Raw genomic sequence first — 16,965 nt, 5'->3', positions numbered from 1 at the left:
GTCTTGTGTGCACTGTAAGTTCATGAGGGCACTGATCCTGTCAGGCCCTGAAGACACTTCTCCTTTAGTCAGTCCTCCCCGACCTCTGGCTCCATCAGCCTTTCTGCTCCCTCCTCCTGCTCCTTCCTCCAATGTCATCCATCCTTGAATCTTTGGGTGGGTGTAGTGTACATGCCCCATTTGTGGCTGACAGTGTTCATGGCCGCATGTGTGGCTGGTGTGTGTCATAGACCTTTGACCAATGGCATTTCTATGCTAAGCAGTGTCCACCACAGGAAGATGAGGTCTGACAGGTGCAGAGACAGGAGAATTCTTCATATGGTGCTCAGCTTAGCTTAGGAAGACAAAGGGAGTCTGATTGCCTTCCTGAAGTCTGCCTTTGGCATGTGCACAATGACTTCTACGCTTGGTTAGTCCAGCCTGTTTGCAGAAGAAGAGGAAATAGGGTCCACCTTTGCAGCATGTCTGCAATGTGGTCCAGCCACCTGAAGCCTTCTTTAGAGGAGATCTCAAAAGGATCGGATACAATGTAGCTCAAGAAATACTAAAAAATACACTTCAACTAGATTATGCTGAGGAAGCACATCTAACCTGGTTCTGTTGTATGTGCTGTTTTGAATAAAGTCATTAGTGGGTGGAAACATTTATATCTGGGCAGAGAGTGGTTGGTCAAAATCAGTTAGGAATTGATCACAATGGCTGGTATGTAGCCACAAATTTGAATCAAGACTGTCTGTCTGTCTGTCTCCCCCCTTCTCTCTCTCTCACACACACACACCCCTATCCCTCTGAGACACTGCTCTGGTATGTGTCTGACCTTGAACATACAGCAGTCCTCATGCCTTAGCCTTTCAGAGTTATAGACGAGAAAAACTATGCTTGGCGTTGAGTCTCTCTGTTGATTTAAAGTTGTTTTCTTTTTCAGATGAGAGCATACATACACAACAGCCCTTTATCTATTTAAAAAAAAAAAAATCTAAAAGACCTACTGGCAGTTATTTTTCTCACCCCAGAAGGGTGTTAGGGGAAAAATGTCATGTAATGACAGGTTCTTGCATTCATAATTCTGTGAAAATTTTTACAACAAATTTTCTTTCTTCCTGGTGCTGCGATGAGAAATGGGCTTGAGGTGATGCTGGTCACAGTCATCTTTTCTTCAGATGAACCCTTTGGTGAAGGTCTTACATAAATAGTTATATTTTTAAGATGTGGAAAGAGCCAAGTAAATCAAGCTAAGGAAACAGTGTCTAAGGACACAGCGTGTGCCCTCATTTGCCATGCACAGGCTTTGATGGGCAGTTTCCTCTGTCCTGATCATGGCTGGCTCATAACAGGTTTGGCAGTCTGGATAGACATGATCTTGTGTATGAGAATATATTTCTGTAGCATTCCTTGAAAGTGATTTTGCAACAAAGGTCACAATTTGTTTGAAATATGCACTAAAAACAAGGATCCTGGGTCTTAGACACTCCCTGGAGGCAGAATGGATGAAGAATTCACCTGCACAGGGCTTGAGTGGAGGACAGGAGGTACAAATGTTGCTTTCTATAGGAAGGAAGCCACTGTCTACATGTTGGGTTTAAGGTATCTCTCAAAGCCTGGCGTGTTGCACATGAGAGCAGGGGAGCAACTTGGAGAAGACAGCCCAGAGCAAGATCTGGACATCTGAAACTGAGGGACAAGACAGCCAAGAGCAATAATTGATGGGATTGCAGGAAGAAATAGAAGAAACACAGTAGAAGAAACAGTTAACAGTCATGAGCCTCCCACAGTGCAGAGAGAGAGCCTGTCAGCTACTCCTTACAATTAATCTCCAGATTAAAAAACTGAAATAATTAAACACACAAAATAATCCAATTAATATGGAAACTAATTCAGGAGTTCTCAAGTGAAGAAGTACAAATGGCTGATAAATGCATGGGAAAAAATGTTGAAAGTATTCACCAGGGAAAACAAATATAGATTCTACCTCACCCCACCCACAGCTCCCACGAGGAAGCTCACAGCCGTCTGTAACTAACCCAAGCTTCAGGGGTTTGATGCTTTCAGACCTCGGTAGGCACCAGGCATGTATATGGTGCACATACATGTATACAGGCAAAACACGCAAGCACATAGAATAAAATAAATCTTAAAAAGAAAGAAAGAAAGCAAGCAACAAATGGTGGTGATGCTTTGGGGGAGAAATGGGCCCATATTCAGTGTTGCTGGGACAGGGAATTAGAGCAGCCACTATGGAAGTCTGCATGGAGATTCCTTGGAAATCTAGAAATAGACCTACCCCAGCATGTAGCTGTGACTTTCCTGGGGTTTATGCGTAGGTTACTGAAGTCTGTGAACTGTGGAGATACTTGATATCTGTTTGCTGTAGCACTCTTCACAACAGCCGGCTTGCCGATCAGCCTGGGCAAATAAGGAAAATCTGCTGCCGTTCACAGTGGAGTACTATGCAGCCATGAAGAACAACAGCCCAGTGTTTTCACAGAAATGGAGCTCAGGGTGGTAAGAGAAGGAAGCCAGACTCAGGAAACAAACATCACACAATTTTCTGTCATAGAATCTAGAGGTGTTCTGTTGTTGTTTGTTACTTTGCTTTTTAAAGAGTCTGGGAAGAGAGGCTAGCTGGAGAAAGGACAAGAGAGGGTCACAAAGATGTCTGTGAACACGGTCTCAGTATGTAGTATATATGTATGGAGATGGCATAATGAGATCCACTGTTTTTAGTGTGTAATGTTAATAAAATTAAAATTTTTTGTAAGACTGAAATCTCCGGAAGCAAGAATAGCTCTGCTCTTCAGAGGCAAGGAGAGGCTCTTAGTTGGAAGATTCATTTAGTAATTAGTGGTCATTGAGCCTGCACTGCTACCTCGTCTGGAATGGGAACTTAGAAGGTCAAAGTGACCTCAGGAGGCACCTGTCCTCATCTGCAGATGTCTGGAGGGACTTCATAGGCTCTGGCCCTGTTGCAGGCCCATCCGCTGCACCATTAGCGTGGCCTTCTGTCCTCACCAGCTCTTCTGTTCTGTCCACAGACGGCCATCCTGAGGCGGCAGGGGCGGTACTTACGCTCCACGGTCCCTGCAAATGCAGAGGAGGAAGCACAGAGCCTGTTTGTCACTGAGGTGAGGTTTTTACTTCCTCTGCGCCCTGGACATTGTAAAGACATTTCCTTCTACCTAACCACGTCTCCTTGACTCTCATTATTTTTCTAAATAGTGTCAAAGAAGTAATGGCGGTTTTATGATGAGACATTGTCAGAGCATAGAATGGGTGGGAATGTCCAGAGGGCTTGTTCGTAATTCTCGAATATCAATGTCTCCAGAGTTTAACTGGACGGGGACTAAAGGGTTACTTACCTCTTAAGTGGAAATGCTGTTGACCCCTTTGTCATCAATACCATCTGTAAAGGTTGATCCATGAGTTCGTTATGGGGTCTTTGTCTTCACTGGTACCTCTGTCTCTGCAACTTAGGTCAGGACTAGAGCCAGGTGTAGCCACATCTCACTCTCCCTGACCCGTGTGTGAGGTAATCACACTCCTCCTTGTTTGAACATACAAATAATAATCTGAACAAAGAGAAGTCATTACCAGATAGGGAGGCTTTCCTGCCCTGTTGTATTTGTCTATTCCTCTTGCTGTTTTGGGGTAGAAGAAACTAAGTGGCTACAGTTTTGTTTCTTGAAGTGGTTCATCCTTTAGAAATGAGTTTGGGGGCCAGGAAGATGACTCAGTAGGTGAAGCAGGCTGGTGACCCGAGTGTGAGCCCCAGAACCCACAAGAGGAAGGAGGGAGCTAACTCCATAGTCTGTCCTCTGACCTTCACACCTGTGCTGACCTTCACACCTGTGCTGTTTCTCCCTTCCTCTCTCTCCCTCTCCCTCTCTCTGTCTCTCTTTCACACACACACACACACACACACACACACACACACACACACTCCAATATATTAAAAAATGGGTTAGACTCAGTCTTCCTAGTTGGAAGTAAGTTTTGCTTTTATAAGTAAAGACAAATTAAATAACAATATTTTGTCTTAACTTGAGATTTTGGAAAAGATTAAGTCTGTGTATAAAATGTTTAAAGCGGTGTTCTGTTACTGTGTAATGATGATGTCCCGCTTAATTTTCTTTTCTACCACCTTAGTATCCGTAATTCCAGACACGTACCAGGTGTGTTTGTATAGGCTTACACACACATACACACTAGATATGTTCATATAGGTTTACACACATACACTAGGTATATTTATATAGGATCTCACACACACTGGGTATGTATATATAGGCTTATACACACACACAAGGTATATTTATACAGGCTTACACACATACTAGGTATATTTATACAGGCTCACACACACATTAGATATATTTATACAGGCTTACATACACACTGGGTATGTTTATATAGGTTTACACACACATGGTATATTTATACAGGCTCACACACACACTAGGTATATTTATGCAGGCTTACACACACACACGGTATGTTTATACAGGCTTACACATACACACTGTGGATGTTTATATAAGCTTACACATATACTATGTATTGTTTATATAGGCTTACACATACACACTGGGGATGTTTATATAGGTTTACATACACTAGGTATGTTTATATAGGCTTACACATACACACTGGGGATGTTTATATAGGCATAGACATATTTTTAAAGGCAAGTTGTAGCAAAATCTGGCCTGCAGCCTATTTTTTATGACTAAAGTTTTAATAGTACACGACCTTGCCCATCTGTTTACATGTTGGGCTGCAGTCATAATACAACTAACTTGTAGTAGAGATGTAGAGATCCTGTGGCCCTGAAGGCTGGTGGTGTTATGACTGTGTAGACCTCTGCAGAATGCTTGTTAACTTCTGTCTTAGAGCATGTGGCAAAATTAAAATTATTACTCATTCTCCCAACTCCTTAAGAAATTGTGAGTGGGTGTAACCCTCAGTTATGTTTTTTAAAGATTTGTTTTTTGAAATTGTGTCTTTAGATTTCTAATTCCTTTTATGTGCATGAGTGTTTAACCTGCATGTATACATGTATACCATATTCATGCCTGGTGCCCATGGAGATCAGAGGAGAGTGTTGGAGTCCCTGGAACTGGAGTTATAGATGGTTATGAGCTATGACATGGGTCCTCTGCAAGAGCAACATGTGTTCTTAGAAGTTGAGCCATCTCTCTAGCCAAAGTTATTTTAATTTTGTGTGTGTGTGTGTGTGTGTGTGTGCGAGAGTGTGAGCTTGCGTACATGAGTACATATGTACCATGTGTATACAGTGCCAGTAGAGACCAGAAGAGGGCATCAAGTACTGTGGAACTGGAGTCGTGAGCCATCATGTAGGTGCTGGGAATTGAACCCAGGTCCTTTGCATGAGTACCCAGTGCTCTTAACCACTGGGCCATCTCTCTAGCCTCTCAGTATTTAACCCCTGCAGGTTAAGCAATCCCTGCTTCACCCTGAGCTGCTAAAGCCCATGTGACTGGACTGTGTTGGGCCTCTGCCATCTGCTCTCCACCCTCCAGTATGGAGGACAATGAACTTGTAAAACAAAATGCCTTTGTGAGCCCGTCACTATAACTTCAAATTCTTGTTGAGGTTCCCAAGTTTGAAAGGTGAATTAAGTACTGGTTCACGTCCCTACCCATTTGAGCACACAGTTTTCTTGTTAGATCTCTGATGGAATCTGTTGTGTCTGAGACTTTCTGGAGCCAGACGGGGTGGGGCTTGCTCTACTCTGTGCATCTGCCTTGAGAGTTAGGCAGTGCCCATAACTAGACAGGCAACAGCGCTTTTGAATGAAGCTGAGGTAATTTGGAATATTTGCTGCTTTTTTTTTTTTGCAGTTTCTTGTAATTTTACAGTGTGTGTGTGTGTAGTGTACACAAGTGTGCACCACAGTACACACATGGAGATCTAAAAACAGCTTTCAATAGCTTATTCTCTTCTACCATGGAGCTTCAGGGGGGTGAACTCAGGATATCAGGCTTGGTGACCAGTCCCTTTACTGCCCAGTCCGTACTACACAGTTTCTTATAATTTTAAATATTTATAATTCCCCATTTTGCTTAAGATTGTGAACATGTCGGAATTACAATATTTCATTCGTGAAAATATTCACACTATTCACTTTTTGTCCCTACCCCCTTGCTTTTAGTTAGCTGTGTGCACACTGTCCCTCAGGATGTCCTGTTAGAGCCTCAGTGATGGCAGATGCAGTTCTTGATGCTCAGAGCATCATGACCAGATAAAGAGAAAGGGCGTGTGCCACACAGAGCCAGGCCCACCTGCATGGGGGCCGCTGTGGAAAACCTGGAACTGTGTGCGACTTTCAAACCTTACTTGGTGGCTTTGGAATGTAAATTTGAATTGTTCATACCTGATGCCCAGGTGTGAAAGTATTGCTGGAAACTGTGAAAAGTATTCCTAAGGCTACAATAACATTAAAATGTTTACAGTTACATAGTCAAAGGAGAATGCTCACCTCCCCTAACTGACTTTGCTCTTCCTTCTTCTCTCATTTTCTTTCACCTTCAAGGAATAATCTAGAATACCCATACTTCCTTCCCTTTGCATCTTTTCAAGAAAAATGCTTACGGGGCGGGGGGGAGGGGGTGTAGAGAAAAAACAAAGCAAGCACCCATTGTTGTTTCTGTTGAGTTGGTGGCTGCTCAGGTGGAGGTTGTGACGCAGACAAAACAATTGATGTCAATGAAGCGGAATAAGAATAGGGGCTTTGTTCAAAAAACATTATTCGTGAGCCATTTTTTTCTGTTTTAAAACTTTATTATTATTAAAAAATTAATTTACTTACATCCTAATATTAGCCCCCTTCTCCTCCCAGAACACCCCATCCTCCCTACTCCCCCTCCCCTTCTCTCCTGAGAAGAGGGACCTCTCCCCAGATCCTCCCTCCCTCGGCTCATCAAGGACTAGAGATATCCTCTCTCACTGAGACTGGACAAGGTGGCCCAGTGGATAGCCCTTTCTCCAGTTATTAGGGGACCCACATGACACCCAAGCTGCTCATCTGCTACCTACGTGTGGGGTGAGGCCTAGGTCCATGCTCATTCTTTGGTTGATGGTTCAGTCTCTGGGAGACCCCAAGGGTCCCGGTTATTTGACTCTGTTGGACTTCCTGTGGAGTTCCATCCTCTTTGGGGTCTCTCGACTCTCCCACAAGAGTCCCTGAGCTCCATCTAATGTTCGCCTATGGGTCTCTGCATCTCTTTCCACTGGCTGCTGAGTAGAGCCTCTCAGAGGACCCTTATGCTAGGCTCCTGTCTGTAAGCATGGCAGAGTATCATTAATAGTTAATTTAATAGTTAATCATTAATAATCAGAGATTGGTTCTTGTCCTTGGGATAGTTCTCAATTTGAGCCAGTCATTGGTTGTCCATTCCCTCTGTCTGCTATTTTTGTCCCTGCATGTCTCATAGGCAGGATATAATTTGGGTCTAAGGTTTTGTGGGTGGATTGGTGTCCTTATCCCTCCACTGGGAGACCTGCCTGGCCACAGAAGGTAGGCCGAGCCAGTTTAAAAAAAAAATGGTATGACACAAATACATCTTTGTTGGTTTTCATGTGTTCTTTTTCTCTATCAGCTTTGTGTATGTCAAGAGCTAACTAGAATCTCACAGCCACCCAAGAAGGTAGAGGAAGGACACCCTGCTGGCCCCTTGTAGTCATGTAGTGAGGTAGTTCTGATATAGTGTGTGAACCATAGTGACACTAGAAGAAGCCTTAGCAGTGAAATGAGTGCCACGTATAGTACACATGCAAGCTCATGTGCACACACACTCACATGCATGCACATGACCATGTACACACAAAGGTACACAGGTAAAGAGGTCATGGGGCCGTGTGAGTTGAAGTCTACATCTTTCCTGCACATAATCTCACCTTATCACTTACGAATGTGAAGAAAACTGAGGACAAATTTAAATGGTTTTAGTAACTAACAGCACTAGTTCTAAAGTTGGTATCGTGAAGTGTCTAGGTTCACACATGATATTCTCGCTCATGTCCCAGTAGAGAGACATATGGCCTCTTCCAACACCATGCAGTAGAAGGCTCAGCGGGTAAAGGCACCTGCTGCTAAGCCTGCTGACCTGAGTCTGATCTTCCAGATCTGCGTGGTAGAAGGAGAGAATCAACCTTGGCAAGTTGACCCCTAGCTTCTCCATGAGTACAATGGCATGTGCTTCCCTCCCCACACAAATAAATCATATGCAACTGTCTTGGTAACCCTTCCACTGACTGCTGTAGTAAGACGCCATGATGAAGGTAGCTTATAGAGGAGTGAGCTTACTGGGAGCTTACAGTTCGGAGGGTGAGTGCATGGCCATCGTAGTGAGGAGCATGGTGGCAGGTGTGGTACTGAGAACTTACATCTTGATTCACGTGTATGAGCCTGAGTGAGATTTTGGCAATGGTGCAGGCTTTTCAAACCTCAAAGCTCTACCCCATCCTGTGGCATACCTTGTCTGACAAGGCCACGCCTCCTAAGCCTTCCCAGACAGTTCCACCAACTAGGGACCAAATATTTAAATATATGAGCCTGTGGGGGTATTCTCATCCAAACCACCATAGCAACATAAACCATTTCTTATAAAAACAAATGATTATAAGCCGGGAATAGTTATTGCTATTTCAGTGTTGCCATAGGAAAGCTGCTGTCAGGTTGTTGATATTGATAACTTGACACAGTTGCTCCCGACGGTCGTGTTTCACTGGTTCAGAGTCTGGTGTCTCACAGGAGTCTCTGTGATGTTAGATGATTGACAGCTGAACTTTTATATGTCTCTAGGGCCTGACTTCCCAAAACTCCTCATGTTCCCCAGAAGTCATTATCTGACTTTCTGTTTGTGTTTGTTTCCTCTAAATCCCCCACCAGTGCATCAAGACCTACAACTCTGACTGGCATCTTGTGACCTATAAATATGAAGATTACTCAGGAGAGTTCCGACAGCTTCCAAAGTAAGCTCGTGTGTGTGTGTGTGTGTGTGTGTGGGTGTGTGTGTGTGTGTGTGTGTGTGCTCATCTGTGCAGTCAGAGTACTCTCGAGAATGCTTGTAGACAAATTCTGTGCATGGTATAGCTTTTGATCGATAGACCCAGTGTCATACTCTGCTATGGATAAGCAGCAGTAAGGACATATGGGTGACTTAATTCTGATCTGAAACTCTGGAGAACCAGAAAGTTTTCATGGAGATATATAAGGGACAAGGCCGGTATATTGAAATGTTCTGCAGTGTGGTTTTGGTTATTAAATCAAGCACTTTCACTATCATTTATTAATCGTATGAAGTGACAGCTTTCATCATGACATTTCATCCACATATAGAATGCTCTCTGATCATCTTCAGTCCCCTGTGGCTGTATTCTGTTCCTCCCCCAACTGTTCTGTTTCTTCTATATTCAAGACCCACTTACTTCCACTATCTGGGGCTCACCCCCTCATTATTGCTGACACACTGGCTGTGTGTGCCCCCCTGGGTCATAGTCACACTTACATCCAAACATACACAGTTCTGCTTGTCCCTATTCTCCCATCCCTGTGCGTCCGTCTTTACATCCCCCAGGCACATTCTTTTATGTCATCTATGCCTCCATGGCTTTATGTATCTGTATAAAGTTTATGCTGCACATATGAGAGAAAGCATGTACTTGTGTTTCTGAGACTGGACTAATTTCCGTAATGTGAGTATTTCCAGTTGCATTCATTCTTTACTGAAAAAAAATTTCATCATGAGTATCCATTTCCCTGTTCACAGATCCCTGGGTTGACTCCAGTGTATTCTTGAGAATAGTGGCGTGTGTGTGTGTGTACGTGTGTGTGTGTTTGTGTCTGTGTGTGTATATGTGTGTGTGTGTGTATATGTGTGTGTATGTATGTATATGTGTGTGTGTCTGTATGTGTCTGTGTATATGTGTGTGTCTGTGTGTATATGTGTATATGTATATGTGTGTATGTGTGTGTGTGTGTATATATATATATATGTGTGTGTGTGTGTGTATGTTCAAAACAATATTTTGGAAAAGAAATGTGTGAAGACTGTCTACATTAAATACATTTTGCTTTGATAAAGTCAGTATGAAGCAGTGTTTTCCCAGGTCAGTCCCTTGCCTCCTTGAAGCTGTAACGGGCCCTCAAGCAGACCAGAAGTGATAGTGTTCACGCTGGTTTGTCATAAAGGGAATCAGGGTGGAGAGTCTGCAGAAAACAGTTGGCAGAGGGAAACAGCAAACGGTGACAGGTTGTTTTCAGTCACCATCTCCACTGAAATCTTAGTACCCAAGGTACTACATTGTCCTTTGGCTTGGGTGCGCCTATGAGATTCCGAGCCTCTTGTGTTCTTCTCAGAGGACCTCACTGTTTGTTTTTCTATGTGTGTGGCCCAGCCACTCCTTAGAGTGTTCAGTCAACTTCCTGATCGACTCTTTAAACATCAGAGGGAACACTCTCTGCCAATAGTTTCTCTACGCTGATCGGTGCCTGAGCTTGATAGCTGCTCAGTGTTCACTTGGGGATTTGAAGATAATTCCTGTTTGATCCAGTTAATCTACCTTCCTCCAGAGGACATGTGCAAAGTGCCCAGGATGTGTGCCTAGCATACAGCTGTTTGCATAACTGTAGCTATTGCTGTTATAGTTGTCAATATCATCCATCGATAACTGCGCCTCACCCTCCATCAGTAATCATTAGAACTCAGTGACCCTATTTCCCTTTCTCATATTTTATGTTAAAAAATTGTCCCATCCAGTTGTTTCACCAGAAACCATTCCATTTTCTTACATTTAGCTGGCTTCCTAGCCCCAACAGGCTGTGGCTTATTTTCACAGTGGGAACTCTGCCTACAGGAGTCCCGTGGCTCGCCCACTTGAGAAGCACTGGTGTAGACTGTGTAACTCCTTATCTCAGTGGCCACAGTTGGACTTGTTGCGGGCTTGTTCCTTGGATGGATGGATGGATGGATGGATGGATGGATGGATGGATGGATAAACAAACTATTGGTGATGCAATTACTAAGCAAGTTTTCTTTCTTCTTTTTAAAGCAAAGTGCCCAAGCTGGATAAACTTCCGGTCCACGTCTATGAAGTCGATGAGGAGGCCGACAAAGATGAGGTGGGGTTTCTGTTCATTCCTGCCTCTCTCCTCCCTCGAGACTGACTGTGAGGGCTTTGAGGGACGTGCTGACCTCTAAGCCCAAACAGGAATTGGGATGTTTAGTGAAACAATGGAAAAAAATTTTTTTAAATGTACTTTTGAATTGATTGACTTAAGGTCCCTGTTTTATTTGGACTGCTTAGCATCTCATGGTCTCTGATGCGTGCTTTTGTTCTGAGATCATTTGCAAAGGCTTGGATCAGATCTGGCTCACTGTTGAAAGATATCAAGATCTTAAGTTTAGATTGTTTTCTGACAGGATATCGTTCATTGGCAGGTGGTAGAAGTAAAATGGCTGTCTCTCCAGTGGTTGTGTAACTTCAACAAGCTCCCTAACTCTTGGAGAAAAGTGGGCAGAGCCTTAGGTCTCTGCATTTCTCGTCCTCCCGGTGTGAGCTTAGACGGTCCCTTTTACTTAGTTGTTTACTGAGTACAGTACTGACTGTTGGTTGATAGACAACAATGGTATTCATGCAGCAACCTGTTTTAGAATTAATTCTCAGAAATGTGTTGCTAGTCATGAGTGCTCACAGAGCATACCTTTAATCCCTGCACACACTAGGCATGTGGATCTCTGTGATTCTAAGGCCAGCCTGGTCTACATTGTGAGTTCTGGGCCACCTGGGGCTGCTCAGTCCTTTTTTTTTAAGATGCTCATTATAGGGGCAGGAAGACCAAGTGAAAGTGTACATGAAGAGTGCCTAGTAGCTTAGGAAGTCCTTGACAGGTAAGTGTTTTCTCAGTAATAATAACAGTGCTAATGCTACAAATACTGAAGCAGAGCTGGAGCCAAGCCTTTCTGCAGATGTCAATTCTGTAACAAAAGACTTCGCCATTTGCAGGTGACGTTGCCTTTGTCTGTTTACAGTCACTCTAGTGACTCTAGCCTTTGTTACTGTGACCTGATGTTGCCATCTATATAATCCATACTTGAGAGCTGTGCAGTGGAGTTATGGGGGGGGGCACTCAAAAAGTTGTAAGTGATTTCACAGTTTTGTGTTGGGCCATGGCACGGTACACGCCTAATAAAGTTTTAGTGTTGGGCCACGGCTCAGTGCCCATCACCTCACACCCAGCTCCCACTGGAGAGGTCTTAGTTCAGAGACTTTTATTTATGAGTAGCTCTGCCTGTCTCCCTCACCCTGTCCTGTTCTGTATTGTGCTTATCTCTCCCCGAACCAAGCCTCTGGAAAAATTTTCAAGAATTTCCTTTTGTCGTCTAACCACAGAGGAGTGTAGTTTGAAAACTCTCTTCATGAAACCAGGCAGGGCCACACAACTGAGCGGTTTAAGTGTGGTCTGCGGCTCAGGAAACTCCCGAAAGTAAGAGCTTGGCCTGGCACTAACCTGACCTTTAACAGAACAGGAGTTCTAGAAATGTACCCTCATTTCTCTTCACTGGACTTTACTGAGGCATCAATGTCCCAGAAAGTGGTAATCGCCCACTGTGGCACAGGTGGAATGATTCTCCTACTGGTGACACTCAGAGAAAGGGCAGAAGACTGATGCTGTTGTGTTTGTGCCCCTCCTTCCTAGGATGCTGCTTCCCTTGGGTCTCAGAAGGGCGGGATCACCAAGCATGGCTGGCTGTACAAAGGCAACATGAACAGCGCCATCAGCGTGACGATGAGGGTAAGAGCGCCTCAGCCCGCTTCTCCTTCACGTGCAGCCCTCTCTCTGAGTCTTGAGAAGACTGCCCCAGATGAACAGGCGTTGCTGTTTTTACCCACAAAGGGGATACTGTCTGGCTCCTAAGATGCTTTCCTGGTGACGGCCCCACTGTTGTCACAGCCCTGTCCTCCTGCTTCCCTCACAGCCTCCTGAGCCCTGGCATAAAGAGCTCATCATAGGGCTGAGGTGAGGGGTACCACTGATGGGGTTTTCTTCCTTGTCTTGAGTGCATAGTGTGTTTTCAGACCTCCTAAGGTAAACCTAAGCACTCTTATGGACGCATCCTGAGACAGAGTCGAGTAAAGCCAAAGTGAGGGTCAAAAAGAAAGATGGTGAAATCTGGAGAGAAGAGGAAAGGAGACCCAGGGGTTGGCGCATTTGCCGCCTGCCACTCCAGCTGCAGTGGCATCCCACACCTCTGGCTTCCACAGGCACCGGCACTCATGTACATACCGCACACAGACAGACACTTAGCTATGGGAAAAAAATTAAAATAAAAAAAAGTAGTTTTAAGAAGTTGCACAGTGGAGAGCAGGACGAGTCCTAAGGAGAAGAGACACAGTGAGGATGGTAAGGTGAATGTGGAGATGAAAACCAAACCAGGGAAGTGCTGCCTGCGGGGATTCTGAGGTCCAAAGTCCTTCCAGGTCATGAGTGGAGGACAGCCATGTTGTGTGAGTGAGGGCTCTGGGGATTTGAGAGCAGATCTCTGCCTTCCTGGGGCTTCATCCAAAGTTGGAAGTCCCCTCCGTACTTTTGGATGGTTGCATAAAATTTCAAGCTCTCTGGGCGAGAAACAATGTCCTGTGACAGGAAGGCAGGAAGACGGTTGTGGCGAGTCTTTCCCCAGCGGATCCAGTCACCAGTGGTGTTGGCTAGAATCCCATTAACTTTAGAGAATGCTGGCTGGGTTTTCAAGAGTACCGGTGGCTTGCCAGTTCCCACTGTCCATTTAGGAAGATGAACTGTCTGTGTTTCTTTCTTCAGTCATTCAAGAGGCGGTTTTTCCACCTGATTCAACTTGGCGATGGATCCTATAATCTAAACTTTTATAAAGATGAGAAGATCTCCAAGGAACCGAAAGGGTCCATATTCCTGGATTCCTGCATGGGCGTGATCCAGGTGAGTAGGAATAGGGCCTGGCAGGTTTTCTGGTCTGCTGTGGCACTATGCATGAATGAGCAGATTCGGGGAAATGCTTCCTAACGAGGCTGTAATTATGGTAGAAAGATAATCTGAAAACAAACTTGATTTTCATCATTTTGAAGATGGCAGGATATTGTGGCAGACAGGAGTCCTTTAGTGTATGAGGTTTTATGTTTAAAACTCGGATAAGATGGCATGCACCTATACACCCTGTCCTCAGGACAGCCAGGCAGAGGGAGATCTTAGGTTCAAGGCCAGCCTACGTCACATAGCAAAACCCTCCAAACTGAGATGTCCCCGTCCTAACATGGAGGCTTGTTCCGCTTCACAATTCACAAACGGCCTGGCTCATCAGAATCCGCCCGAGTAATTGCAGAATGAAGACCATGAATATATCCCTTCTGGGCCTCAGACAGAGAGGTTCTGTGGCCAGTGAGCAGTCTCCCTGTCAAGTAGACAGTAGACGGATTCAGCGTCACCAGAGAAGCCTCCCTCAAAGTGGCAGTATCTTGGAGCTTGATTCTATAAGGACGTTGTGTGGTGGGCTAGCATGAAGTCAGAGACGCTGCTCTTCGGTTTGACCATGGGTCTTTCTACCTTGGTATTTACATTTTTACCTAAAATCCAGTTGCATCGTCATCCTCTAGTGAATATGCTCATCTCATCTCATCGCAACAGAGAGAGCTGAGGTGCTGTACCCCTGCATACCTGCACCCCTGCTTACTCACACCCCTGCACACCCACACCCTTGCACCCCTGCATGCCTGCACCCCTGGCATACCCACACCCTTGCACGCCTGCACCCCTGCATACCCACACCCCTGCATGCCTGCACCCCTGCACTCCTGCATACCTGCATTTCTGCATACCCGCACCCCTGCATGCCTGCACCCCTGCACTCCTGCATACCTGCACCTCTGCATAGCCGCACCCCTGCATGCCTGCACCCCTGCATACCCACACCCCTGCATGCCTGCACCCCTGGCATACCCGCACCCTTGCACGCCTGCACCCCCGCATACCCGCACCCCTGCATGCCTGCACCCCTGCACTCCTGCATACCTGCACCTCTGCATACCCGCACCCCTGAATGCCTGCACCCCTGCATACCCGCACCCCTGCACATCTGAAGCAGTCATTTTCAGGTTTCTTTAGTTGCAGGTGCTTACACCTCACTCCTTATCCATGGCTCCTGTGCTAGAAGGCAGGACCATCCTAGACTGATGACTCCCTCCACCCTCAGAGCTGCTCCTGTAGACCCTTTCTCTTCCCCTTCCTTACCATATAGGACGCTCTGCTTCCAGGACCCTGTTGCTGTGCTCCTTTATATACTGGGTCTCACGTAGCCTAGGTTGGCCTCAAACCAAGTAAAAGGTGACCTGGTCCTTCTGATCCTCCTGCTTCTGCCTCCCACGTGCTGCCCAGAGAGACAGGCAACCATGCACACTTGTGCACTGCTGGGGATCCAGCCCCCGGCCTCAGGTTTGCTGGATGAGCACTCTACTAGCGGACCAGCATCGCCAGCCTCTGCTCTCCCCTTCTGTTTGTTATTATGATTTTCTTTAATTTTTAATTTGGAGGCAACCCTTTTAGTATCTGCCTAAGGAACTCTATACAGAATAGTTGGTAACTTTCTGAATTAATTTGTCGGCAAATTCCTTTTATTCTAGGTGTACTTGGCCAGCTGTCTGTCTGTCTGTCTGGCTAGCTTATTTATTTATTTAGGAATCCCCAAAAGTCCTTAACATCAGAAGCATCACAGCGTCTTCTCAACTCCATTGTGTTTAGGGGCGTCTGATTTTTGTGGTCATCTCTCTATAATTAAAAAAAGAATTATTGATTTGTTGTAGGAGGGGATTGCGGACATGGTGGTGAATTCCATACCAAGCATGTGGATGCCAGAGAAGAACTTGGTGGAATTGGTTCCTCCTTCCACCCCCACATGGGTTCTGGGAACAAGTTCAGGTTGCCAGACATGAGAGGCAAATGCTGTTACCTGCTGAGCATTCTCACTGGCCCTGGTCTTGGCTTGTGTTTCCTGAAGTTTAGGTTGCTTTGTCTTGATTCTTGTTAATTGGCAAGCTTTTTTGTTAAGGTGGATACACACATAGAAACTAGCTGCAACAGATGTGGAACTTGGAGAATTCCTCCACTGTCTGTCTGTCTGTCCGTTGTCTTTCACCTGCATCTCATCTCAGAGGCTTCCCTGTGTGTCCTGCCTTCTGGTCTTCATGAGCTTTGCCAAAATGGCAGAGGCCCTGTCTGGGTCTCTGTTCTGGGGCCCAGACCGATGCTGAAGTCAGGTGTCCTCCATTGATTTTTCCCTCTGCTGGGGCTCACAGCCATGCTGGTCCTACCCTTATTCCAGAGTAGTGTTTTCAGCTGTTTTGTCCAGTGCTCCAACAATCAGGCTTCATCCAGGTCAGAAGTGAAGATTAGCACTCTAGTTAGAAGCATGCAGGGCCCAGAATGAAAGGAAGTAGCAGGAGAGACTGGAAGTGCAGCAGGAGGGACACTGGGAACTGGGACAGGGCTACCTGCCAGGCTCCTAAGTAGAAGAATCATATACCCCAGCTAATGAAACCAGATGAGAACTGCCCTTTCCAAAACACAGGATTTCAGTTGGATCTTAGCATCTCTAACTATTAGAAACCTACAAGCCACGGGACAGAATCTGAGCCTTAGATCCAGACTGTGGCATGACTTCACATTCCCTGAAAAAGTATCTTCAGCCAACAGCCAGTCAGCCGGTGGCTTCCTATGCCAGCAGCCCCTCCTCTGCTGGAGGCTGCCAGCGTGAATAACAAAGTAAATCAAAGTTTATCAAAGCATGTTGACCAACAGTGTAAATCAGACTATCAGAGTGGTTCACTGATGACACTTCATCTGTTTCCTGTGTCAGATTTCCAAGCTTCCGTTTTATCTCTGTGAAGCTGAGAAGCTTTGGAGTTACTTTTTTTTTTTTT

General features: G+C 45.3%; 1 protein-coding gene across 21 annotated transcripts in view; it reads left to right on the top strand.

Annotated features, from left to right (window-relative positions):
- Dock9 (dedicator of cytokinesis 9) overlaps nucleotides 1-16,965 on the top strand; it is a 254,169-nt gene that overhangs the window by 124,366 nt on the left and 112,838 nt on the right. For all 21 annotated transcript variants that reach the window (XM_029469291.1, XM_029469295.1, XM_029469284.1 and 18 more), the window contains exons 3-7: nucleotides 3,033-3,122; nucleotides 8,909-8,991; nucleotides 11,071-11,140; nucleotides 12,719-12,814; nucleotides 13,841-13,975. In XM_029469291.1, coding sequence (XP_029325151.1) covers nucleotides 3,033-3,122; nucleotides 8,909-8,991; nucleotides 11,071-11,140; nucleotides 12,719-12,814; nucleotides 13,841-13,975 — 474 coding nt within the window. The remainder of the gene's footprint in view (nucleotides 1-3,032; nucleotides 3,123-8,908; nucleotides 8,992-11,070; nucleotides 11,141-12,718; nucleotides 12,815-13,840; nucleotides 13,976-16,965) is intronic.

The sequence above is a fragment of the Mus caroli genome, chromosome 14 (genome assembly GCF_900094665.2).
Source record: "Mus caroli chromosome 14, CAROLI_EIJ_v1.1, whole genome shotgun sequence".
NCBI classification, from domain to species: domain Eukaryota; kingdom Metazoa; phylum Chordata; class Mammalia; order Rodentia; family Muridae; genus Mus; species Mus caroli.
This window is presented reverse-complemented; position numbering and strand designations above follow the sequence as displayed.